Source organism: Simochromis diagramma, unplaced genomic scaffold (assembly GCF_900408965.1).
Source record: "Simochromis diagramma unplaced genomic scaffold, fSimDia1.1 OVJJ01000433.1, whole genome shotgun sequence".
Classification (NCBI taxonomy): Eukaryota; Metazoa; Chordata; class Actinopteri; order Cichliformes; family Cichlidae; genus Simochromis; species Simochromis diagramma.
Genome location: NW_024387031.1, coordinates 1,574,649 through 1,602,080, shown reverse-complemented (window position 1 = coordinate 1,602,080; position 27,432 = coordinate 1,574,649). Strand labels below are relative to the sequence as shown.

The following is a 27,432-nucleotide window of genomic DNA, read 5'->3' as shown; positions in this document are numbered from 1 at the left end:
CCTTATTTCTAGCTAAAACTTTCTCCTTGTTTGCAGAGACAGGAGTAGAATTCGCATTCACTTTGGGAAAAGATAAGTTTGCTATGCGGTCGGAGTCAATAAAAAAGACGTATCGTTTTGCGGGCTGCTGGTTTCCTTCTCAGCCCGTGTGTGTGTTGACTGTGTAGGTGACGTAACGGCCCCATGGGCTCCTTCCTCTCTCTCTCAAACACACACGAACGCAGTCGGGCAGCAGCAGCAGCAGACGCTCAGTGCTGCTCTCAGTGTGCGGAGCGGAGGAGGAGGACAGCACAGGCTGTAGTTATGTCTCAGCTCCGGGAATATTTCTCTCCTGTACTTCTCTTTCAATCACAGCGCTGCTTTTTCTCCTGTTTTCTTTCTGCGAACTCACTTTTGCCCACCTCTTTTCTTTGAAAGGGAAAGCGAAGAAAAAGAAAGAAGGTTATAAGGACGGCCAGTCGTGCGTCATGGTGCGTCTTTGCGCAATTTTTCTGGATCTTTTTTTTAAGTGCTTTTTCCTGCCTGGACTATAATGGAGCGCCTCTTCTGCGTGGAGTGGAAACGAGGCAGCGTTTCGCGGCCACTGTCTCCCTGTGAATATTTGGCTGCAGCTTCTGCTGATCTGCGTGAAACCGCTGAATAAATCGGAGCTCTAATAAATCGGGTTGCAGTAAGCGGCTTTTTTTTTCTCTGCCTCTGACAATGTGCCAAGTTCATCCAACAAGCAGGATCCCGGCGATTCGCGGTGGTTTGTGTCTTTTGCTTGTCAAGGATAGATTACATTTGTGAGGGATTTAAAACAGTTTTTGGAAATCATCGTGAAGGTCAATGGAAAGATTTGCGCATCCCCTGTGCGTCACGGTCCCATTTTTTTTATACCAAATAACGGCGGTGCGCCTTTTCCCCCCGCGCGCCTCTGAGCTTGTATGAGCGCGTGTTTGTGTCCGTGTGAGCGCCTCTACCTCCTTTTTTCTCCCCTCTCTCCCTACAGTGAGGACTCACTCCCAGTCTTTTTTCTTTTTTTTCACACCCCCATATCTTCCATCCCAGGCTTGTGCAGCAAACTTAAATGCTGGATCTATATTTCAGCGACCTTTCCTGGCTGTAAAAATGCTGAGCGGCGTCCTCTTGCTGAGCGTCCTCACGGTCACCAGCCTGTCACCGTCCGAAACGGAGAGCCGCAAAACTTCAGCCTCCAAAGATATCTGCAAGACGCGCTGCGTCTGCGAAGAGCGAGAGAACATCCTGAACATCAACTGCGAGAATAAAGGATTTACCACCGTCAGCCAGTTTCAGGCGCCTCCCAATAAAATCTCCCATCTTTTTCTGAACGGAAACTTCCTGTCACGGCTCAGCGCAAATGAGTTCGTCAATTATGGCAATGTCACCTCGCTGCATCTTGGAAATAACGGCTTGCAGGAGATCCGACCGGGCGCTTTTAACGGGCTCCGCTTCCTGAAGCGGCTCCACTTGAACAACAATAACTTGGAGGTGATTAAAGAGGACACGTTTACAGGATTGGAGAGTTTGGAGTATTTACAGGCAGATTATAATTATATCAGTGCCATCGAGCCTGGCGCTTTCAGTAAACTGAACAAGCTCAAAGTGTTGATCCTCAACGACAACCTGCTGTTGTCTCTGCCTCCTAATATCTTCCGCTTTGTGCTCCTCACGCATTTGGATTTACGTGGTAACCGACTGAAGATGCTGCCCTTTGCGGGGGTCCTGGAGCACATAGGTGGCATCATGGAGATTCAGCTAGAGGAGAACCCGTGGAACTGCACCTGTGATCTAATCCCCCTCAAATCCTGGCTGGACACCATCTCTGTGTTTGTGGGGGACATAGTGTGTGAGACGCCATTCAGGCTGCACGGCAAAGACATCACACAGCTCATAAAGCAGGATTTGTGCCCCCGCAGGAACGCAGGGGAGCGTGTTCACCCTGCCTCCGACTCTCATTTTCCAGGGGCCCTGGCCCCGACCTACCACCCTGGTATTAACACCCCCACCCGAGCCCCAAAAGCTTCTCGCCCTCCCAAAATGCGCTACAGACCCACCCCTCGCCTCTCAAAGGACAAACACGTCTTTGGGCCCATAATGGTTTACCAAACACGCTCCCCTGTGCCCATGCTGTGTCCCAGTGTGTGCGTTTGCACGTCACAAAATCCAGAGAGTGGACTGAACATCAATTGCCAAGAGCGGAAGTTACACAACATTACTGAGCTTCACCCCAAGCCCTCCTACCCAAAGAAACTCCACCTCACTGGTAACTATTTACAAATGATTTACAGAACTGATCTGACTGAGTACAGCTCGCTGGAGCTGCTGCATTTAGGGAATAACAGGATAGCAGTGATTCAAGAAGGCGCTTTTGAGAATCTCACAAACCTCAGACGGTTATATCTGAATGGGAATTATATTGAATCACTCTCTCAGTCTCTCTTTGCTGGTCTGCAGTCTCTCCAGTATCTCTACTTGGAATATAACATCATCAAGGAAATTTTACCACAAACATTTAACTCACTTCACAACCTTCAGCTGCTGTTTCTCAACAACAACCTGCTGCGATCCCTCCCTGACAACGTGTTCGGGGGCACCATGCTAACAAGACTCAACCTGCGGAATAATCATTTCTCCTACCTTCCAGTTCGCGGTGTTCTAGACCAGCTGTCTGCATTCATTCAGATCGACCTGCAGGAGAACCCATGGGACTGCACCTGTGACATCGTCGCCCTCAAAAACTGGATGGAGCTGTCCAGTACCAGCGTGGTGGTTAATGAAATCACCTGTGATTCCCCCTCGAAGCATGCGGGGCGCCTACTGCGCTCCCTTCGCAATGAGGCCATCTGCCCTGAGCCCAGCGAGGTGCCCCCACTGCAGCAGGCACCCCCTACGAAAGCTCCCACATTAATCAGCCCTCGCACTGAAGCCCCCACCCCCTCTTCCTCTTCTTCTTCTCCCACTTCTTCCCCGTCTTCTTCTTTCAGCTCAGTCAGCCCCACTGAATCCCGCCTCCACACCCCTGAGTTACACCCCGAGGTCCCCCTTTCAGTCCTCATACTTGGGCTCCTTGTGGTTTTCATCTTGTCGGTCTGCTTTGGCGCTGGCCTCTTTGTTTTTGTTCTAAAACGGCGCAAAGGGGTCGAACATATCCCCACAGGTGCTAACAACTTAGATCTCAACTCTTTCCAAGTGCAGTATGGCTCCTACGCTCCTGAACCAACCCAAGACAAAAGCTCTGAAAGCCACGTTTATAACTACATTCCCCCACCCGTGGGCTCCATGTGCCAAAACCCCATTTACATGCAGAAGGATGGTGAACAGGTGGCTTATTACCGCAACCTGAAGGAGCTCAGCTTTGGGCCTCTGGACACAAAGAAGGACGACATCCTCCACCGCAGCCCAGGGGCCTACACCATCAGCACAGTGGATTTTATGGATAAGTCTCCAACGTCATGTGGCTTGGTCACCCCGGAGCCTCCTGAGATGTTGTATCAGAACTTAGGGGAAAGGCCCAACAAAGAACTCCCCACAACGGCAGGCATCCCTCCATTCACCTACAACTTTTGCACTCTGCCTAAGAGACCTTGCATCGTGCCCCCTTATGAGGCTGCCACAGCACGGAGGCACATCAGCAACCAGGACAGGGTGAACAAAACTGTGTTGTATGGCACCCCGAGGAAATACTTTGGGCCCGAACACCCTTCTAAAAACGAGCACCCACTCCTGCTCCCTGGAAAGCTAAAAGCAGAACCCGACTACCTGGAGGTTCTGGAGAAACAGACTGCCATGAGCCAACTGTAAGATAGTGACAACGGCCGCATTCGTAATAATCACGCTGTTACTGTAATAATAGCCCTCTATATATATCTATCTTATCTATCTGTGTTCAATCCTACATGACAGACTGGAAGTGAACAGAAGCCTCTGATGATCTTTTTTTCTCTCTCTCTTGCTTTTCTTCTCTCTCTTTTTTCTTTCCAAGATGTATAAAAGAAATATAAGAAGTATATTATTATGCAGGTCTATTTTTTTCTTCTGGAAGGTATAAATTATTTCTTCATTTTTGGAAAAAGGAAATTCTAAAAAAAAGAAAAAGACTTTGATGACAGCAGGTATCCAAAATGGGCAGGACTGTGTACAAAAACTGTATTTTATTTTCCCAGTGACAAAGACAAAAAGAGTTATTCTTTGTAGAAGAGGACTGACATTCCTGTACATATTTAGCCTACACAGATAAATGGTGAGTGTTAAAACCATCAAAGAAAACCTTTTCAACATCCGACAAATGGCGAAATCATACGATACTTATCCCAGAAAGTGCCTTTGCACTCAACTATTTTAGCAACGATGCTCTCTGCAAACTGGAATTGTCCTTTTTTTCTTTTTCAAAGTGCTGTATTTTAAAGAAATCTTTATGTAAAATAGAAGATTTATTTGTCCGTTTCAAAAGAAAAAATGGGAAAAAATGAACTCGAGACTGGGTGTGAAGTTATATGTTGGTTCCTGCCAGGGAAGACCATATTATTTTGCTATGTGTCTTTGGAGCTGTACAACTTCTAGACAACATTGTATGCTATAGGGGAGCAATACAGTGCGGCAAAGCAGCGCAATTAAATTTTCACTGAAGCACTTTGTCAAGATCCTGAGCTGGGAGTGAATTTTGTTTCCACTGTGCATGATTATTTTTGGATGTGGCGTTACGCTGTGCCGACTGCTGTGTGTGTGTGTTTGTGTGTGTGTGTGGTTACAGCCAGAGAAAATGAAAATAGAGCCTGCCTGCAGCTCCTCCTCCTCCTCTCGCACTCACTCTGTCTGTAATGAAATGTGATGGGCCCTCTAATGATTGACGAGATTTCTTTTTTCTTTTTTTTCCTTTTCTCCTGCAGCTGAAAGATATTTGCTGCATTCCTACCAAGCAGCAGATGTCAGTGAATGTCGGCTTCTGCTCAGTTATCATTTGCTTGTCCAGGGAGTTTACAGAGGTGTTGGCGAGTCATGTCCAAGTGACCCCTAAGACATTTTTTTATTTTTATTTTCTTGACTGTCTGACCAGATTTAGCGCAAAGATCTACATGTGTTTCTTAGTGCTTTGGGTCTGGGTTCAGGTTTGCTGGCTGTCTTGCAGATGTACTGAAGTGGAAAACTGGCTAATCATGTCTAAGGCTGTCAGACTATAATCCTGACTGAAAGGGTCAGGATTATAACCTTGATATCAGAGGGCTGAAGAATTGAATATGGTTGAAAAGTGAAATGGGAAAAGTCGTCATTGTAAAACAAAGCTTGGATCAATTCTTTCAACCTTGAATTGTGTCTATGGGGAAGTTTTCTGTAGATTAAAGCTTGAAAAAGAAATAGTGGATAGTCAAATTAGCCATGTACTGCACACCAGGCAGATTTTAGAGCAGGGGAAAACTGAGTTAAATTTTCTACAGACATGATGGTTTAGACTTTTAGATCATACCTAGCTATATTTTCTGTGTTTATAGAGCAAACAAATGCAGCATTTGATCAACCTTTGTTTGTCTTTGAGATGGCAATCATCATACAGCTACTCATCATGTACAAACCAGTACTAATGGGTGCTTTAAAAAATAGAATATTGTTATGTATATCTACATATAAATGATTCTTTCTATTTCATGGTAAAATTTGCTTGAGACTGTCTCACTCAATATATATATTAATGATGTTAGTTTGGAGACGCATGCTCGTATTTTTGAAACACCAACATGTGATGCACGTATCTCTCAGACTTTAAATTTTGAACCAACTTTAGCCTTTATTTAATTCTTTCTAATGTGCAGAAAAGATTTTCAACCAAATTTAGACATAAAGGAACGCTTCTTTAGAGGTCACGACTAGATTTATCCCTAAAATCAACATCCATGCACTTCGAGGGCTTGGTGGACAGGATTTGTAGCAATGTGGCAGAAGAAGGCGACCTCTATTTTCCCTTTGTGACTCAATATACTTGATGACTTATTTTTCTAAAAACCTTTTCACCTTTCACTTTATAGCCTCATAACATCACCTGGTGGCTGGCAAATCACAGGGGTAGAGTTAGGGTTGGACTGCATTCTTGGCAGTTTAGAAGACATTATCTTCTGAGTCTCTTACATACATTTTGACCTTATACATCTTGTGTCAGGAAATTTCTTTTTGGGTATTGCAAATAGGTGAAACTTGCACATAAAGAAGTCAATGTAAACCAGCTCCAGGTATCAACAGGTCACCAGCAATCATGTGGATGTTAAGAGTTTAACCAGATGTCAGTGTTTTGTAGTTGTCTAGCAAAGCTGCCTTTTTAAGTTATTTTCAAGAACCTTTTGCAAGGTGGGAGCTTAGCCATTCAACACTTCCTTGAAAATCCATCCCCAGTGTGGGTCACTACAAGGTTCAGTTTTTTCTTCAGCAGGGTCAAGGGTTTGTCCAAATATCTCTTAAGTGCTGCTTGTACTGTCAGAAAAGAAACCAGCTGGACTTGAGGGAGGTATGTAAATAGAGAATGTGGCTTTTTCTTTTAACAACTGCTCCTTCTTGAGCATTTTAATCTTGCAGGAGAGAAGAACTGTCATTAATGTTGCAATTAGAAGTAGTAGGTAGCCCCTTGTGAGTAAGCAGTAAAAGGAAACTTGAAATAGAGGGCAGGCTGCAGTATGCAGAGAGCTGACAACATTTCTCCACATGTAATGCCAGCTATTTGGGTTCTATTTGGCTACTTTGTGAACTTTGCATTGAGTAGAATTGTTCTCATGGTGGGGGTACCATTTCGAGGAGCAGTAAAAGAAAATGTGCTGCACAGCATTAAGAGGTCTGATTTTCCATGACAGCAAGCTGCTGTTGGAAAATGACTGCTGTTTGTGTCATCCCCCTCTACACTTTTTGGCCTGTCCTCCTCTCGTTCCCAGGCGTGCGACATGGATGAACTCTGCAGGCCACTCTAATGCTAATTCTGTTTTCTGCCCTTCAAGTCCTACCCAAGTTGACATTGGCTCTTTGTATTCTGTGTGAATGGCCTCCCAGCAGCCGAATGCTTCTCTTCCCCCACTTCTTCCTTTTTTATGTCCCTGGCTTGCTGCCCTCCTTCACCTCCTCCTCTGTCTTTTGTCCTTGTTTTCCTGCCTCTGCTGGATAACTCCAGGCTATTGTGTTGCTGTCCAGGGTGCTGAAATGTTGTCGGTAACAGGGCCTCGTTCCAATCTGATGGCTGGGACCTGCAGAGAGTCTCACGCCAAGGAGATGAGTACGTTTATACTCCATTTCATTGAAACGGTTGTATTTTCCAGTGTTCTTTTTTTGTCTGTTTTAATTCAGTTAGAAATCCTTGCTCTAAAATAGGTCTGCTTAAGCTTAAAGGCATTGGGCGAGCCGTGCATATTGCATATGTACGGCTACATGTGCTGCTTTGAACTTTTGTGGTTTGCTACAAGATGATCTGGTTGCACTGAATCATATGAGAAACTATAGTTTAGAAAAAAACACCTTTCAAATGGAAAGCAGATTTTCAGATCTTTTTACCACATCTCCCAGTCGTTCAATGACAGAACTATGGACTTTCTTTTTTTGCTTGATTTTTTTTTTTTAATCTTGTATGCTTGATGTCTTCATCAGTGAATGAATAGTGGCATTGTAAAGCACTTTGGGTGCCTTGAAAAGCGCTATATTAATCCAATCCATTATTATTATTATTATTATTATTTTTATGGTGAACCTATGTCACTTTCTTTTTTGTTCACCAATCAGTTGTTGGCCCTCGTATGGCACCAGTTCCACAGGTCTGTGCTGTTGACTTTTGAATGATGTAAGGCGTCTTTATAACCTGTGCATAGGATGAATTCTTACAACAATTCTCTTTGTAGCTACACAAATGGACTCAAACATGTGACCATGAATCAAATATCAGCTGGCTGCAGCTTTCAACAGTAGTTTTGTCAGAACATTAGTGCTCTGCTCAGACACACACAGACCTGCAGGTTCGGCCCTCCTGGTCCTCTCCTGAACCTCCAGAGCATAACCGTGATGTTCACCATCAACATAAGCTGGTGGAGTTTGAGTTCATCCAGATGCAGAAAAAGAGACTGATTGGAGAAACAGCTGCATAAAATCTAGGACTACCACAACAGCAATCTGGTCAATAAACCTGCCAGTTGGGAAAATGACAAGAAAGTCCTGGGTTGGCTTGTTACCAGTGACTGAACTTTCAAAATAATGATATGAAAACCAAAAATGGTCATTTACTATATGAGTTAATATACCTGGGCTAAAGAACAAGATCATCATAGTTCAACATTTATCCCAGCAAAAGTAAATGAACTGGTACATAAATAGTGCTTTACTACTTTATTTGAGCGCTCAAAGCACTTTCTTATTTCAAGCCTCATTCACACAAGTGCTTTTTACCCAACATTCACACACTCACACACGAGAACTACATCAACTGGCCATAATTATCTATTTGTCCAATGAGAGTTGAGCTACTTACATCACTGGACCATTGGAATGCAAAGTTCCCGTATTATTTTTGTAAACTAGTATTAGCAGGCAGGAGCCTGACTTTCTCTCAGTAGGCAGTGTTTTGAAATAATATGGTTTGCAGCCAGTTCCTGAGCAAACACACTGCAACCCTGAACAGGTAATAATAATAAAACAAAGCTCTCTCTTTTTAATGTTGTTCTGCTATTCCCACTGAAACACCTCATTTACTCCAAATCCTCACATTTTCTCTACCCGTTCCCCTCTCTTTCTTCTTCCTCCCTCTCTCGCTCATGGCCCCTTAACTTTTCTTTTTTGAGACAGCGTATCGAGTTGCTTTCATCCACGGTTTCTGGTGCAAAGGCGCACGGCGTGTGAGAGGGTAGGGGAATGCTGCGGTAAGCAAAGCTGTGAATGCTGTCATGCGGGCTTCCTTTTTAACAAGCTTCACCATTTCAGCTGCCGCGTGAATGGGAGGGGAGAAGCAAGAGAGAGGGAGAGAGAGGGAGTGCTGTTCATTCCTCTCCTTTTCTGAAAATGGAGTGATTTTCCTTCCTTGGGCACAATAGGTCCTCTGTGTCTTTTTAGTAGCTGTGAAGGAAAGAGAGGGAATGCTAGCACGCGGACATGAACACACACACATGCACATACACACACACACACACACACACACAGAGGGGATAGAAAGGAGGGTTGGAACATGTGCAGCCTTGCACACCAATGAGGAAGCTTTCTCCCCAGAACACTCTCCTCTCTTATCTTGCAGCTCTGGGACTACTACTGTGTGTGTGTGTGTGTGTGTGTGTGTGTGTGTGTGTGTGTGTGTGTGTGTGTGTGGTGTGTGTGTGTGTGTGTGTGTGTGAGACAGAGAGAGAGAGTGTATTCATATATTCATATATGCCAGGAGTGAACATCAGTAATTTTTTTTCTGTTTCTGTGCAATTCAAATGTATAAACAGGTATTTGAAATTCTCACTCTCGCTCTCCCTGCCTCTCACTCTCTGTCTGCCTGCCTCTCTCGCCCCTCACCTCACTCTGTCCCCTTGTCTCTTTCAGTGATATGATAGAAGACTATAAATTGGTATTCCTATAGTGCGGCTCAATGAGTGGATAAGCGATTCAGAGATGACTTTGAAGCATAAGGGCTGCTGCTTTGAGTTGATTTATAATAGGCATTTCAGTGGGACTTTTCTGTATCTGTGTGTGTCTGTGTGTGTGTGTGTTTACTTTTTTTTCCTTTTCTCAACTTTTGTGCATGACTTCTGCTTTCACATACAGTATATGTATGTAAATGCAATCCATTTGGTTTTCCTACTCTGTTTGTGTGTGTGTGTGTGTGTGTGTGTGTGTGTGTGTGTGTGTGTGTGTGTGTGTGTGTGTGTGTGTGTGTGTAGCCCTTCTCCATCAGTCTGTTTAGCCATTCCACTTTACTTGTACTCAATCGTGTTCACGTTATCCTCTGCTGTCATTTGTCATTCACAGATTTGTGCCTTAATTTGAGTTACAGTACCATCGTTTCACTTCTTGTTTTTTTTTAATGTCGCCCTCCCCAATGCCTCGAGCTCTGAAGTTACCGGGGAGTCATATTTAGGTGAGGTGGATAGTGGGGAGGTGATTTATTTAATCTCTTCCATCTTAAAATGTGTAAAAGAGCGACATTAGTGCTGAGCCTGAAGCGTTTGTAGCTGAAGTATAGATCCAGCTCTGCTCAGAGGTGCCTCAGTTGGGACTACAGATGAGACACAGATGGCAGGAAGATTGCTGTGCCATTTTTCTGCTGCTTCTCATGGACTTATGTGAAATCAGGGCATTTTTGTGATTTTCTTGTGAGCGCATTACACAGGGTTTGTTTCTGTTTTACACTTTAATACTTTTCTACCTGTTGAGGTACAAAGGCTTGCCACTGGTCTTGCACCTTCTGAGGTACACTTAATGTACCCCACAAACAGGGGGTACACATTTGTAGCTTATGGAGTTTATAACATCAGGTGAGAATTTTGTAGCTTAATGTAGCAATAGAAAAAAGATTCCTTGCCATGCAGGGGATGCATTAAGCTGCTTCATATAGTGTTTTTCTGGTCATATTGATCTGTGCTAACATGCATGTGTCAAACTTGTCAAATTGTATTAATAGGTTTCCATTTATCTTAAATAAATTTGAAACAATAACCTTATGAGATCTAAGTACTCCTAAATCAAACTGCGTGTTATCAGATTATAACATTTGTGGGTTTTAAAAAAAAATTGTTCTCCTAAGAATTTACAATCAGGGGACAGAAGAGGCCAAAATCATCACTGGTATTGACCCAAACCATACCATATTTTTCTGTTGTAGAGGAAGGTGAAAAGGGATCTCTGGTAAAAAAAAATGTGAATAGTTTTTGAGGTGTGTCAGTTTGTGAAAACTTTGGAGGACAATTTAATAAAAATAAGTTCATAAGTTGCATCTTTCAATTGCAGTGTTAGAGACCTGGGTTATCATTGATGACTTACCCCAACTGCAGTTTTGCCCAAGTAAAACATAACATAAGTGTTATTATTCCACGTGTTTTGTATCATATTCCTAAAAATATTCAGCAAAGGTAATCCTAAAACTCCCAGTAACCTAAGTACAAAGTGTGGTCAGACAGGAAGACTTGTCTGAACACATACAGGAAGCACTTTTTAAAAAACATTTTCTGTTATCTACTGTCAATATGATATTTTTACTTTGAGTCCAATGGAAAAAAAACTAAAATTGGATGGATGTTAAGAATTATCAATAAAGTAAATGCCATTGACACAGTGAGCAGTAGAAGATCTGTTAGTTCAGCTTGATAAACTGAGTCAGCATGTTGAAGTCGGGTAAAAATGCAGCCACTTCATATCTGGCCTCAGGTCTCATTTAGCATTTCAAACAGGTTCAATCAGCTCAGATCTGAAAGGCACACTATTGTTGCGGTTCAAGTCTCGGTCTTAGAAAACACTTCCATGAAAGCCACTAAAATGTTGCTCTGTCTTAACTCAGGGGGTCTCAGTCTTTGCTTCATTTTTTCTCAGTTACTTTGTTTTTAAGTGAGTAGATTCACATGTAATCCAGTCATCTGGGAATGTCAGCAACAGATTTAAAATGCTCTAACACTCTGTTAACTGGAAGACTAAATTACCTTTATCAACCTAAAATAAGTTCTTATTCAGTGGAAGGACCTGTCTGACTTTTTTTAATGACTGCCATCTGGTGTGTGTATGTAGTGAATGTGAACAGTTTTGAAAAATAACTTCTTCAAGCAAGCAATGTGACATGTGTGCTCAAGACTAACTACTTTAGAAAGCATTAACATTGCTCAGTCTTAGCAACTTAAACAGGCACTTGTATATTCAATGTTAGCAGACTCAAGCCTGCTTTTGTAATTTGTAATTTCGAGAGGGAGCTGCAGTGTGCTGAGCATTCTTCAGTAAAACAGCCAAGAGCAGCGGCATCGTAGTTAACCAAGCAGGAGGGAGACATGCTCTGAATGCAAGGCACAGCCCACTGAGGTGGTTACATGTTATCAAAGTGTAATTACCTTGTTCACATGTAATTACAGAGCCTGATTAAATCCTAATGGAGCCATGATTGCCATTGATTAGATTATTGATTTGCAGTGTTTTAAAGGCAGTGAGTACACAGCCATGTTAACAGCTGTCTGGCTTAGTGTGTTTTAATGGTTACTGATCATCTTAAGTTGGTTTTAATACTAACAGTAGTTTATATGTAATGAGAAGAATATAACATGCCTTGTTTGTTGGGGGTGTAAACTTTATATATTGGACTTTAATAAAAATCTCAAAGAGGTTGAAGTCACTGAGGATTTTCAGATTTATACAATAGATCCATCTACTAGGCGACTGAGGGGCAGCACTGGTAGTACCAAATATTTTTCTTTTGTTTGTTTGCTTTGTTTTATTTTATTCTTTATTGTAAATTTAGTAACTGCCTGGCTGTTGCTGAGGAGGTAGAGCAGGTCATCTACTAATCGGAAAGCTGGTGGTTCAATCCCTGGCTGCTCCGGTGTGCATGCCAAATATCCTTGGGCATCAATTGCAGTGTGAATGCTAGACAGTAAGCACAGAAAAAAGTGTTTGCAAGAATGGGTGAATGAGGCATGTTGTATAAAGTGCTTTGAGTGCTAAGAATCAGTCCATTTACCAAAACCCCTTGTGACAAAGTCACTACAATTTTACACCTAAGAAAGTTAAGACAGTAGAGCAAGCTACAAAAAAGGCACATGGCCATGCAACTGTTGTGTGCGTAAACAAGTAACTCTGTAAATGTAGAATTTGTCTGGGGAGCTGTTTGACCCTTTTTCTGACCCTGCAGTAACAAATCGCTGTATTTATGGACCTGTGTGTCCAAATTTAGACAAGAAAAGCTGGGTTTGTTTTTGCTTTTTTTGACTTTATCGCACGATTTTAAATGACATTCAGAGCTACCTGGAGAGCTTGTTTACACTAAAATGATATTTCTGTTGTTTAAGGACTTTATACTGTACCTACCCTGGATATATTCATGGTAGGTATATGGTTTCTCGTGTGTTGTGCTAAACGACACAAAAAAAACACTCCCTCACCTAGTCAGAGGGGTATGACAGTGGGTTTTATCAGCTGCTCTTTGTTCTGAGTGTCTTCAGGCAGTGATGTTGTGTATATGACACTGACTGCAGCAGCTGATTTTCAGATTGATAAAAAAATGTTCAGCTTGTCTGTGTAAAGGGTTGAATGTCAGAAGTGTTTGAAGCAGTGAGGCAGATTGTGTTCCTCTGCAGTCTCAGGTCTCTGTTTGTCTGTGGTGTGTTAGCTGATTGTATTCTAACAGGATCCTGTGGGGAAAAAAACATTCTTAAAATTCACATTTGACTTTAGAGGTGACAGTAAGAGTTCAGTGGACAAGGTGATGTGTTAAAAAAGATACATAGAAACATATGGAAAGATACCAGTGACTAAATAACGGACACTGGTATACTGGATGCTGCTTTTCTGGAGATGAAAAGGTTGTGGCATGAGATAGGAGACTCATTTTGTTTCGAGTCATTCTAGCTCCTACATGCTGCATTACTCTAATCAAGGTTCTTGTACTTTCCCCTATCAGTCTACAGGATTGGATATCAGAGGTGCTGAACCTGGTTGTATCTTTTTCAGGGATGGAAGCGATACTGCTTTGATCCAAAATGCTTTGGTATTAGATGTCAGAAGTTGTTTGACAAGTTATATTGGATCGTGCCTGCACTGTGAGAGTAAAAAAAAAAGAAAAAGAAAAAACACCAGATTTTAACTCATAAATGACCCTATGAAAAAATGGGTTGATTGTTTTTCTTTTCCAGTTAAATTTTTTACTGTTTTGAAAAGAACAGTTTATTAGTTGTTTTTGAGGAAAGACAACTCAAGGTAATTCAGTAACAACAAAGGAAGCAATGACATTTCACCAGTAGGAGGAAGCAGTGAACCAAACTGTGTTGAATCTGCCAAATAGAAGAAGGATAGATGTTTGTGTTTGAGCAAGGTTCAAGGTTACTTTATTTATACCCCTAGGTAAATTAGCTTTGCAGAAAAATTATAGCATTTGGCATCCCTTCATAAAACACACACCTTTGAAACCAGACAGGCACATATTTGGTAATTAGATAAGATGAATCAAATATGTGCCTCTTCAGTAAACCTAGCAGCTTTCAAAGGAAAGGTTTTGCACTCTAATGGAGGGATATTTTCGCAGGCTGTTCTTTTTTTTAATGACCTGCATAAAACAGCAGGGTTAGAACAAAGAAGAAGAAAGAAGTAAGATGTGCATTTTGTAGTCCATCTTCTGCACATTGTAATTTCAACAAAGTGGACGTCCGGCGTAACATCGTTTAACCCTCTGGGGTCCAGGGTATAATTGGCCGTTTTTGACTACTTTTGATTTTACCTCTATATTTCACCTTTAAAAACTTTTTATCTTGCCTTGTTTGGTATCATTATTTTCAGCACAACCTAAAATATCTGAATTTTTTCATTTTGGCATACTATATTAGCCCAATTGATCTATATTCAGACAAAAAATTCAAAATCCGAGTAGAAAAAAGTTATATTTTTTTACTGTAAAACCCACAAACATGTTTAACGAATCATTTTCATAACTTGAAATGCAAATACAAAAGTTATATGGTACTATTTACCTAAAAATGCAGCCAAGGCCTCAGGTGTTTTTTATATAATAATAATTTAATAATAAATTAAATCTATATACCGAACAATCAGGTGTTCTGCATCAAATAAGAAGGCACACAAATTATTTGTGCCAGTCCAAAAAATAGTTTGTGTTCAGTATAAGACAGAGGAGAACAGCACAGGCCTAAACCCTGCAGGTCTGACAACAGGAGGTGTATCATCAATCCAGTTTTCCATGTGGGAACAGCGTTTACACTGGAATCTGCCGTTGATGGCTTTTTTGGAGCAAATGTGACATTCAGCAGTATAACTGACACACAATAAAAGACAATAACTACACAACACACTAACTATAGCCTGCAAACACACTAAACGTCACTAATGTCTCACATATGAAAACTCGCTCTCTCTCTCTTTCTTTCGCTCGCCCGCTTTCCTTCCCTGGTGTCACTCCTAAAACTTCCCCTTCTCCCTAAACAACCAAGTGCCACATGTTGCCATATCATTTTTTTGATTGGCTGACATGGTAAACTTTAACACCAATAGGGAAGGGGTGCTTTTTCTTTTTTTCACTCACAAGCAGAGAGTGTTTGCTAGCGCTGTCTGTAGAAAACACAGGTTTTACTGTTCTTCCTGTTGTAAACACCACTGTTTTGTTCAGAAAAAAACATAGCGTGTATTTTTTTACCATAACTCTGGTTTTACGTGGCCCATCGACACAATTCAAAAACTGGTATATAGTTTGAAGTCCACACTTTCTACCCAAGTTAAAATGGAGACTCTGAGTCTGCATCTTGTAGCTGTGTCGTCTTAAATTGGTCATGTGATTTTGATGCACTGGCACATCCCTCGACCCCAGAGGGTTAAGAATACTAGTATACATTTGTTTCAGTTCTCAGCGCACAGCTCCTCTCGTCTCCTCCTTGTGCGGAGGTACATTTGAAAAGCACTCAGTATTCTCTGGTCATGTCCGAAGATTGTGTCAGTCAGTGCAGCATACAGAGTAAAGACAAACAGAGTGCTTGGATTTTGAACATTTTTGGAGACTGATTTTTTTTTTAAAGAACAATAAGGTAAGTTATCAAACTTGTATTAAATGTTCAAATTTGTACCTCACTGCTCCTGACATTACCTAAAGTTCGTTAAAGTTAGCTCACTAATGCTAACTGACTTAGCTAATCGTTGCTACAATTTTGCCTCAGTCAGAAATATTATAATTCAGATCAGTACATTTACATATTTTTGTATCTATGAAAAAGGAAGCTGACACTTTCGAGACTTTATCAAAGGTGTAAGCATCACAGCAGATGCCTTTGTGTCAAAGTAGCTGAAGATAAAACACAGAAAAACATGAAGGTGATTTTCCTGGTCTGGGATTTTATAAAAATATTCTATAGTACATCAAAAACGAAAGAAAACCATTAACCACCATATGAACATTACCTCTGAAGTTACAGCGGTTTTATTAGAGACACAGCTAAGCGTTTAGCATTTTGCATAATTTTAAAAAGTTTAAATTTGTTCAGAAGCCTATTGAACAGCAGAAATTAGGCTTTCTTTTCGAAAGTAAGTAAAAGGAAAAAAAAAACATCAGCCGACAGCACTGTAAATAACGGTAGTCTTGTGCGTAACAACCAAGCAAATAATGCATCAAACAGATTTCGGGGATAGACGCGAAACTGTTCTTGAAATATACAGAGAGAGAGAAAGAGAGAGAGAGAGCTGTGCATGAAGTGTGATTTTATTGTGGTGGAAGCAAAACAGCAAAAGCAAGAGGAAATTCATGACGATGTTTATGTGAAGCTTAGTTTGGATCTTCTTTTGCTGCTGGTTCGGTCAATATTGTTTGGAGAGAGATCAAACTAACAGCTTTAGAATCAGCGCAAAAAGGGCATAAACACAAAGCGCGGACCCGCCGAAACATCAGAATCAGCGAGCTGACGGCTTTCAGCCCCGACCGTGTCCGTGCCATCAGGTGAGAAAGGCGACATCTCACTGATTCTGATCCGTTGGCGGGTCCGCGCTTTGTGTTTACGTCTTTGTGCACCATTCCGTGTACCTGCTCTCATTTACTGTTTTAGCTGTTTGGTGGTTGTCAAATTTTTGTGACGTTTCACCTGAGATTCTGGAATTTCGGGCAAAATACATTTATATTAAAAAATCGATTCAGGATTTTAATGAATCGATATCACGTTATCCAAGCTAGAATCGATTTTAATCAATTATTAAAACCCACCCCTAGATTTAACCATCAGAAATAACGCTATAGATAGATATAAAACTTACATTTTTTTTCTAAAAATGTAAGGTATATTTTGTAGAATAAATTTTAAAAGCCAAAACACAAATATTCAGATAACATAAGTTTAGTATAAAGGATTAAGAGGGTTAAGCAATGAGTGGTTTCATCCGGATGGAGTAGTCTCACTGGATCACTGGAAGTAATACATGCTTTTCCTGGATTTTTAGTTTGGCTTCTTAAGCTGTTTTTGGGATTAGGTTTCCTTTCAATCTTGAGTTTCCATCATGGTCAAAAAGAACCTAGACAGACAGATATTTCCTGTGACAGGAGGATGTGAAGCGGTGAATCAATTACGCTCAGACAGCAACATGCTGGGGAGAATATAGACTGGTTAAGACATAGAGAGGCTAGAAAAAAACAGCACAGAGCAGAGTGGTGGAGGCCCGGAATAAGGAGGAGTAAAAGGAAATGCAGAGGAGAGAATCAATACACTTGGTTCAATAGGCCGATTGGACTGGGTTTTGCTAAAAAGGAGACTTATTAATGTGTGTGTAGGAATGAATATGTGTACTATAGTGTGTTTAGACTCATGGTTCTGGGTAGTTGGGTGGATTATACAGGGTGGGCCATTTATATGGATACACCGTAATTACATGAGAATGGTTGGTGATATTAAAGTCCTGTTTGTGGCACATTAGTATATGTGAGGGTGCAAACTCCTCAAGTTGGGTGGTGACCATGGTGGCCATTTAGAAGTCGGCCAACTTTTGTTTCTTCAATAGGAAGAGGGCCATGTGACACATCAAACTTATCGGTAATGTCACAAGAAAAACAATGGTGTGCTTGGTTTCAACGTAACTTTATTCTTTCATGAGTTATTTACAAGTTTCTGACCGCTTATAAAATGTGTTCAATGTGCTGCCCATTGTGTTGGATTGTCAATGCAACCCTCTTCTCCCACTCGTCACACACTGATAGCAACACCGAAGGAGAAATGCCAGCACAGGCATCCAGTATCCGTAGTTTCAGGTGCTGCACATCTCGTATCTTCACACCATAGACAATTGCCTTCAGATGACCCCAAAGATAAAAAAAAAAGTCTAAGGGGGTCAGATCGGGAGACCTTGGGGCCCATTCAACTGGCACGACGACCAATCCACTTTCCAGGAAACTGTTCATCTAGGAATGCTCGGACCTGGCACCCATAATATGGTGGTGCACCATCTTGCTTAAAAAACTCAGGGAACCTGCCAGCTTCAGTGCATAAAGAGGGAAACACATCATCATGTAGCAATTTCAAATATCCAGTGGCCTTGAGGTTTCAATTGATGAAGAATGGACCCACTATCGTTGTACCCCATATACCACACCAAACCATCACTTTTGTTGTTCCAACAGTCTTGGAGGGATCCATCCAATGTGGGTTAGTGTCAGACCAATAGCGGTGGTTTTGTTTGTTAACTTCACCATTCACATAAAAGTTTGCCTCATCACTGAAAAAAATCTTCTGCGTGAACTGAGGGTCCCATTCCAATTTTTGTTTTGCCCATTCTGCAAAGTCTGTGCGCCGATCTGGGTCATCCTCGTTGAGATGCTGCAGTAGCTGGAGTTTGTAAGGGTGCCATTTGTGAGTAGCTAATATCTGCCGAAGGGATGTTCGACTAATGCCACTCTCCAGTGACATGCGGCGAGTGCTACGCTGTGGGCTCTTGCTGAATGAAGCTAGGACAGCCACTGATGTTTCTTCATTAGTGACAGTTTTCTTGCGTCCACATTTTGGCAAATCTAACTCTGAACCAGTTTCACGAAACTTAGCAAACAGTTTGCTAACTGTAGCATGGGAGATGGGTGGTCTTGTAGCATTGAAATCTGCTGCAATGAACCGGCTACTGCGTTTACCAGATATCAACACAATTTCGATCCGCTCCTCACGTGTTAACCTCCTCGACATGTCAATGGCTGTGAACAAAGAGAATCTTGTAAATAACTCATGAAAGAATAAAGTTACGTTGAAACCAAGCACACCATTGTGTTTCTTGTGACATTACCAATAAGTTTGATGTGTCACATGGCCCTCTTCCTATTGAAAAAACAAAAGTTGTATCCAAGATGGCCGACTTCTAAATGGCCACCATGGTCACCACCCAACTTGAGGAGTTTGCACCCTCACATATACTAATGTGCCACAAACAGGACTTTAATATCACCAACCATTCCCATGTTATTATGGTGTATCCATATAAATGGCCCACCCTGTATATGTGTCTCGTCACACATAAAAGTAGATGAGATAGAAATGGTTGTGTATGACTTCTATATAACCAACAGGTATGAGAGACAGATTGAAAGAGAAGAAAAGGGAGGTGGGCAGGATAAGTTTAAAAAACAAATCATTCAATAGCAACAGAGAGAGAGGAAGGGACAACAAATCAAGCCCACCCCGAGGCCGATTCAGTCATTCAGAATTAATTTTCTCTAATTGAGTCACATCTTTTTATTTAATATGAATCACTTTAGATCTGCTCTTACTCTTGTTGTTGGCTGTTTGTTGGAACTGTGTTTACATGGCAATGAAAAAATTCGTATCTGACCTTTTCTTATTGTAATGATGTAAATTAACCCAACTTTCTTTGCACTGAACTTGACTGAACCCATTTGCCTAACAAGTAACCCACGAGTGACTCCTAATCACTTGTGTTTATACACTGCTGTACATCCATCAGATACAGTGCAGGAAACAGATTGTCAGTAGCCATGTTCTGTAATTTATGTGTAGATAGTGCTAGGGGATTGCACTCCATCCTGCAGTCTTTCTTTTTTTCCCCTGTTCTTCTGCAATTTTTAATCTGGAAGTCTGGTGAAGAACCCCTTTTAATCTCTTAACATCCAACAGTGGACCACTTAAGGGTAATGGCAGGGTTAGGCTGCATTGTAGCCACCTATAAAACATGCATAGTTTGAGAAGCTCGACCATATCTTTCTAGTCAAATTTGAAATGCATTTTGACCTTTATTCTGCTTAACAATTCCTCTACTTTAAATATTTTCTATGGGTGTTTCAAATAAGCAAAAAATAACCCCAAAATCATATGTTGGGTTAGATCAGTGTTTCCTAACCACTGTGCCGTGGAAGATTATTTGGTTTCACCTGATTGGTACTCTAAGCCAGCGATCCCCAACACCCGGGCCGGTAACGGTCATTTGAGGCTCGGGTGAGAAATTCATGGTTTTCAGGGTTTTTAGCGTTACTTTTTTAATTGCTTTTAACTCGGTTTCCCTGGGTCTTTTCCTGTGTGTTATGAATAAATCATCTTCCTTTTGGTACCAGTTCTGGTTTTATTTTGTTGTATTTATCCGTGACACCTTAAAGGCCGTGAAAATATTGTTGGACATAAAATCATCTTCTTTTTGGTACCAGTACTGGTTTTATTTTGTTGTATTTATCCATGACACCTTAAAGGCCGTGAAAATATTGTTGGACGTAAAACGGTCCGTGACGCAAAAAAGGATGTGGACCGCTACTCTAAGCGACCAGCGTGAGTAACGGGCAGAACAATTACATTCCCTTCCACTAGAGGGCAGTACAACTTCTTGCTCCAGTTAAATGGGTTGCTAGCTGCCAGTAAATTGGAAGAAGAAGAAGAAGAAATTACATAGCCATGCTGCGAGTGAGACAATGCAGCACATAATATCGATAGGTAAATATTTGGGGGAAAAAAATAGTCAGTCTGACCTGATGTGTTTTTTGTGACATTTTTGTTTGGCGGTGTGCCGTGTAATTTTTGTAATGGGAAATATGTGCCTTGGCTCCAAAAGGTTGGGAAACACTGGATTAGATGTAAGGCTAATCCTTAAGGCTAAATAAATAGGTCACTACCAGCAGATGGTTGCAAAAAGGTTAAGCCCCTTACAACTGGTACTTTAGTTTTGTATATTTTCATATGTAATTAACCCGATTAGGTATAAGCCATCATTTATTAACCCAAGCCCAAGTTTTGAAGAAAAAGGTGCTTTTCTACACTGAGGATTTGGGAGAGAAATTTTCAAAAGCCAAATATTACATAGTCTGATAGTTTTAGGCTTCTCAGGATTAATGGCATATATTTCAAAATAGTTTAACCACTGAGTCTGTGAAGGTTCTCAGTCATCCAGGTCATCGTAGTCTAAGGAGCTTGGGAAGAAAAGCATCTGGACTTCTTTAAGTTGCTTGAAAACATTTCACCTCTAATCTGAGAAGCTTCTTCAATTCTAAGGTCAAATGGTGGAGAGTGCCAGATTTAAAACGCATGTAGGTCACAATCATCCAAGGTTTGAATTCATTGTGGAACCTAGCCCCACCCTATCATGTGATTTCCAAATGGCCCAGGATGTGACGTGGCGTTAAGGCATCTTGGAAGGGATCTCAAAACTGGATTATAGATGGCAGACAGTTGGTGTCGTAAGCCACAGAAATCTGAAACATGCCTCTAAAACATATAAAATGCAATGGATTGTTATCCATACAGATTACAAATAGCTTCTTAATCAATTCCCAAGACTATCAACCAGAGGACTCATGCGTTAATGAGATCTAGGCAACAAAACTATGGTGGGCAAAGAAAGGACCTTCCTCCAGGTCACCTCCAGCTCTACCAGAGGATTCAGGTAGGGTTCTATTTTAGCCACATGCTAAAGAAATTTGGCATTTACTTTATAGCTTTTCATATAATTTCCACCTTGTTTGGAACACCCAGATAAACAAACTTTTAACAGAAACTGTAGTGTGCAGCATCAAAGTATATCCTCTGCAGACCAGGGTTTTAATAGTTTTGCAATTTTCATTAGTTTTTATTTAGTTTTGACTTCAATTTTATATCAGTTTTAATTAGTTTTCACCAATTGTTTGCTAGTTTAGTTTATTTTTTATTTTTTTTGAATATCCTTAGTTTCAGTTTAGTTTTGATTAGTTTCAGTTATAGTTTTAGTTGTGTTTGCAATAATTAAGTGTAACAAAATCCCAGTTTCATCATATCCGTCATGCTCTTCTGCTTATCCTTGGGTATGTTGCTATTCCAGCTACCATACTGCACCCTGGACAGGTCGCCTGTCTGTCGCAGGGCTAACACACAGAGACAGACAACTCACATTCCCACCTATGGGTTCTTTAAATAAATAAATAAATAAATTGGGGCAGATCCCCTGCTCCCCTGCTCTTCTCCCTGTATACTAACTGCTGCACCTCCACCCACCAGTCTGTCAAGCTAATCAAGTTTGCAGATGACACCACCGTTATTGGACTCATCTCGGACAGGGATGAGTCTGCCTACAGGAGGGAGGTTGAACATTTGGTGTCCTGGTGCAGCCACAACAACCTGGTGCTGAATGCCCAGAAGACAGTGGAGATTATTGTGGACTTCAGGAAGCACACAGCTCCACTCCCCCCCATCATCCTGACTGACACCCCCATCACCTCTGTGGACTCATTCCGCTTCCTGGGTACCACCATCACCCAGGACCTGAAGTGGGAGCCCACCATCACCTCCGTCATTAAGAAAGCCCAGCAGAGGATGTACTTCCTGAGGCAGCTGAAGAAATTCAACCTGCCAACACGGACGATGATGCAATTCAACACTGCAATCATCGAGTCCATCCTCACCTCCTCCATCACCGTGTGGTACGCTGGAGCCACTATCAGGGACAAACAGAGACTGCAGCGTGTTGTGCGCTCTGCTGAGAAGGTGATTGGCTGCAGACTCCCATCTCTGCAGGACCTGTACACCTCCAGGACACTGGGGCGTGCAGCTCGGATCTCAGCTGACCCTTCTCACCCTGGACACAGTCTGTTTGACCTGCTCCCCTCAGGCAGGAGGCTCCGGTCCATTCGCACCAGAACCTCTCGCCATAAGAACAGTTTCTTCCCCTCTGCTGTTGAACACATGAACAATAACCGTATGACTGTTCCCACCACTAACACATGACCCTACGCTGTGTTCACTGCATCATTCCATGTTTGGCACTGATCACCACCTGCACTCATGTATATATCATGTATATATCTATCTATCTACTTAGCACTTTTAATTCTTATTCTCATTTTTATTTTCATGTCTATTTTAAGCTTAATTTATAACAGTATGTATAACAGTATGTTTGCACTGAAGCACTGCAGCAATTTCCTAATGTTGTAAACCCGCTCAACATTTGGCAATAAAACCCTTTCTGATTCTGATTCTGATTCTGAGATGAACAACCATTTGCAAAGAAAAGCGTCTGGACTTCTTTAAGTTACTTGAAGACGTTTCACCTCTCATCCGAGAAGCTTCTTCAGTTCTAAGGTCAAATGGTGGAGAGTCCCAGATATAAACCTAGTGGGAGTATCCCCCCACAGAGGGACAAAAGGACCCCCTGATGATCCTCTAATCGCCTGAGCCAAGGTGTGAAACTGGGTGTGGGTCCCAATCAGCCAGAGTTTCGGGTGAGTTCATTGTGAAACCTGGCCCCACCTTATCATGCGAATTCCTGAGATCAGATGGCCCAGGATGTGAGTGGGCGTTAAGGCGTCTGGGAAGGGATCTCAAAACTGGATTATAGATGGCAGAGAGTTGGTGTCGTAAACCACCGCCTCTGTTCAAAGATGGTCGCTCACAGTGGACATAGATGGCTTCTTTCACTCCTCTTTCAAACCATCTGTCCTCTCTGTCCAAAATGTGAACATTGGCATCCTCGAAAGAGTGTCCTTTATCCTTAAGATGCAGATGGACTGCTGAGTCTTGTCCTGTGGAGGTGGCTCTTCTATGTTGTGCCATGCGCTTGTGAAGTGGCTGTTTGGTCTCTCCAATGTAGAGGTCCGGGCATTCCTCGCTGCACTGTACAGCATACACCACATTGTTAAGTTTGTGTTTTGGCGTTTTGTCTTTCGGGTGAACCAGTTTTTGTCTGAGCGTGTTGCTGGGTCTGAAATGCACCGGGATGTCATGCTTGGAGAAAACTCTCCTGAGTTTTTCTGATACACCGGCTACATAGGGGATGACAATGTTGTTGCGTCTGTCCTTCTTATCCTCCCTCGCTGGTGTCTGATCTTCTTTTCTGTGCCTCTTTGCTGACTTTAAGAACGCCCATTTAGGATAGCCGCACGTTTTGAGTGCTTCCTTTACATGTGTGTGTTCCTTCTTTTTTCCTTCAGGCTTAGAGGGAACATGTTCTGCCCGGTGGTGTAGGGTCCTAATTACTCCAAGTAATGGTAGCAAGGTGTTTTGCAATGTTTTGCGCTGTGCACATTGAAGAGAATGGCAACCTCAACATCGAAGTTTACTGGAAGCCCACACACACGGACCAGTACCTCCTGTTTGACTCCCATCACCCGCTGGAACACAAACTTGGAGTAATTAGGACCCTACACCACCGGGCAAAACATGTTCCCTCTAAGCCTGAAGGAGAAGGAACACACACATGTAAAGGAAGCACTCAAAACGTGCGGCTATCCTAAATGGGCGTTCTTAAAGTCAGCAAAGAGGCACAGAAAAGAAGATCAGACACCAGCGAGGGAGGATAAGAAGGACAGACGCAACAACATTGTCATCCCCTATGTAGCCGGTGTATCAGAGAAACTCAGGAGAGTTTTCTCCAAGCATGACATCCCGGTGCATTTCAGACCCAGCAACACGCTCAGACGAAAACTGGTTCACCCGAAAGACAAAACGCCAAAACACAGACTTAACAATGTGGTGTATGCTGTACAGTGCAGCGAGGAATGCCCAGACCTCTACATTGGAGAGACCAAACAGCCACTTCACAAGCGCATGGCACAACATAGAAGAGCCACCTCCACAGGACAAGACTCAGCAGTCCATCTGCATCTTAAGGATAAAGGACACTCTTTCGAGGATGCCAGTGTTCACATTTTGGACAGAGAGGACAGATGGTTTGAAAGAGGAGTGATAGAAGCCATCTATGTCCACTGTGAGCGACCATCTTTGAACAGAGGCAGTGGTTTACGACACCAACTCTCTGCCATCTATAATCCAGTTTTGAGATCCCTTCCCAGATGCCTTAACACCCACTCACATCCTGGGCCATCTGATCTCAGGAATTCGCATGATAAGGTGGGGCCAGGTTTCACAATGAACTCACCCGAAACTCTGGCTGATTGGGACCCACACCCAGTTTCACACCTTGGCTCAGGCGATTAGAGGATCATCAGGGGGTCCTCTTGTCCCTCTGTGGGGGGATACTCCCACTAGGTTTATATCTGGGACTCTCCACCATTTGACCTTAGAACTGAAGAAGCTTTTCGGATGAGAGGTGAAACGTCTTCAAGTAACTTAAAGAATTCCAGACACTTTTCTTTGCAAGCTCCTTTGACTACGATGACCTGGATGACTGAGAACCTTCACAGACATGAACAACCATTGATACCAGGCAACTATAAATGGTATATCTTGGCCCCAATGAGACTATTAACTCTTGCAGCACCGGGTGTTCGTAATTTTGGTTCAAGTGAATTGATAAACTTTTTGAAGGCAATTGACTCACACAGTTATGTAGATATCCCAGTCCTGTTGTCTCGCGATGCATCACGCTGCCTTGCCTGGGGTTAGCTTCTGTTTCTGGGGATGAGGGTTGAGTGTGCTCCCTTACCTTCTCAAGATAAGCTAGGTTAGCCTTCTTTTGTGATCTTTTCAAGTGCACTTTAAGGTTTGTGGGATTTTTTTCCCTTTAGAAATGTCCCTCATAATTTGTCTCTTTCCACTACAAGACACTTGCTTTATCCAAAACGGAGTCATATTCAAAGTAATCCCAAATTGGACTCTGGCGCTTTCTCCTGACTTTTCCTGACATGATTCTGCGCGTGGACGGAGTAGCAACACAGACGACTCGACTAACGTACTTGCCACCTGCTGGCATAATGAGACACAGCAAGAAAAAAACCTGGAAACTAAACTTCATTTTCACCCTTGACTATTGTATGACACACACACATCAACGACAACTAAACACATTTTTGCTATAAATTCAGTTAATTTTAGTTAGTTTTGTGAACACTCATTACAGTTTTAGTTAGTTTTCCTTTTTTCGCAAAGTCTCGTTTTTATTTTTATTTCCGTTAACAAAAAGCTTTTTCACTTCTAGTTTTCGTTATTTCGTTCGTTTTTGTTAACGATAATAACCTTGCTGCAGACCCAATTTATTTTAAATGAGGGGTAGAGGGCAAAAAGGAAAGAAAAAGAGTGTTAGCGTGGAAAGAAAAAGAACAGCTAAGACTAATAGTAGTGATTTGCGACATGAAGAGAACACAGAGGATGCAAAATAAGAAGTGACAGTAGGGAGACAGAGGAATGAAATGGTAATTAATCTTATTAAAGAAAAATGAAGGACAACAACGGGTACCATAGTCCTAAAAAAATAACAGCAAGGAAAAAGAAAGAGCAAGATAGAGAAGAAAACAAAGAAAAAGTGAGAGATGAAATTAGTGAATCAGTTAACGGTTAAGAAGAAATGATGAAGGAAAGAAACAATGATCAGTAGAGGGATGTGTCACAGGATTCATTAACACTGGCACTTCATCCTGAGGATTGGGTTACAGTTAAATCAGCAGGATTTAAAGAGTCAAATAAAAATTGAAAAAGAAACATTTGAAACATTATATAATTACCTTATCACTGCTAAACCCATTTTCATAAGGAACATCTTTAATAGAATTATTACTGAGGCTGACAAGGACCACTGGCAAATACATTTCAGAATAATTATGCGTTTGTAATGAACACATGGAAGGAAGGGAAGGAGGAAGGTCAGCAGGAAGCATAGTTAAAAAAAAGAAGAAAAGGGGTTTTAACTTTCCTTCTCCGACAACTTATAGCCATGTACGCTTCTCAAATGAAGTTTGGAGCCCAGATTTACAATGAAAACACATTTAAAACTCACAATAAACCAATAAAAGCCTATTACATTGAAACCAAAGTAAAATGCTAAACTAATTTCCTCTACATGAACCTCCAGCTGCATAGAACTGCATCATTTTATAAAGATCAGAGCAGTCGATAGCTATTTTATTATTATGGGCTGTATGGATAGCAAATGGATGAAAGTACGAATGCATATCCCCCCTAACCCTACTTAACAGTCATTTTTTCCCTTCTTACTATAACTTCTAGGAAGTAGCAAGTTACTATTATTCACTGACTGATTCATTCACTTGTTTAGACCATTTTCTTCATTGCATAATGTTCCTGTTCCTGATTCATGTAGAGTCATTCTTCTTCCTACATCTTCTATGACTGAATTTTTGTATTGTTTTTAGTACTTTTTTGCTTTTTTGCAAGATCCAATCCATGTATATACATTTGGTGCATAAGACTATAACAAGATCTATGGAATCTCCTGGTATTCCTGCAGAAAGACACGAAATATTGTTGCACCAAGCTATCAAACTGTAGACTTTAATTAGCAAGGGATGTGTTTGTCTTATGAAATTGTGATTATGACTGTGATATAATAGACATCTTGTTATAGGTCATATAAGGAAGTGGACTGTGAACACATATTGACCTATCATCCCCAAGCCCCCAAGACAGA

General features: G+C 41.7%; 1 protein-coding gene across 1 annotated transcript; it reads left to right on the top strand.

The window, feature by feature from the left end:
* Nucleotides 1-190: 190 nt before the first annotated feature.
* slitrk2 (SLIT and NTRK-like family, member 2) lies at nucleotides 191-10,875 on the top strand. Its single transcript, XM_040043168.1, has one exon. The coding sequence runs from the start codon at nucleotides 1,111-1,113 to the stop codon at nucleotides 3,802-3,804; it is 2,694 nt and encodes an 897-aa protein (XP_039899102.1). The 5' UTR covers nucleotides 191-1,110; the 3' UTR covers nucleotides 3,805-10,875.
* Nucleotides 10,876-27,432: the final 16,557 nt, after the last annotated feature.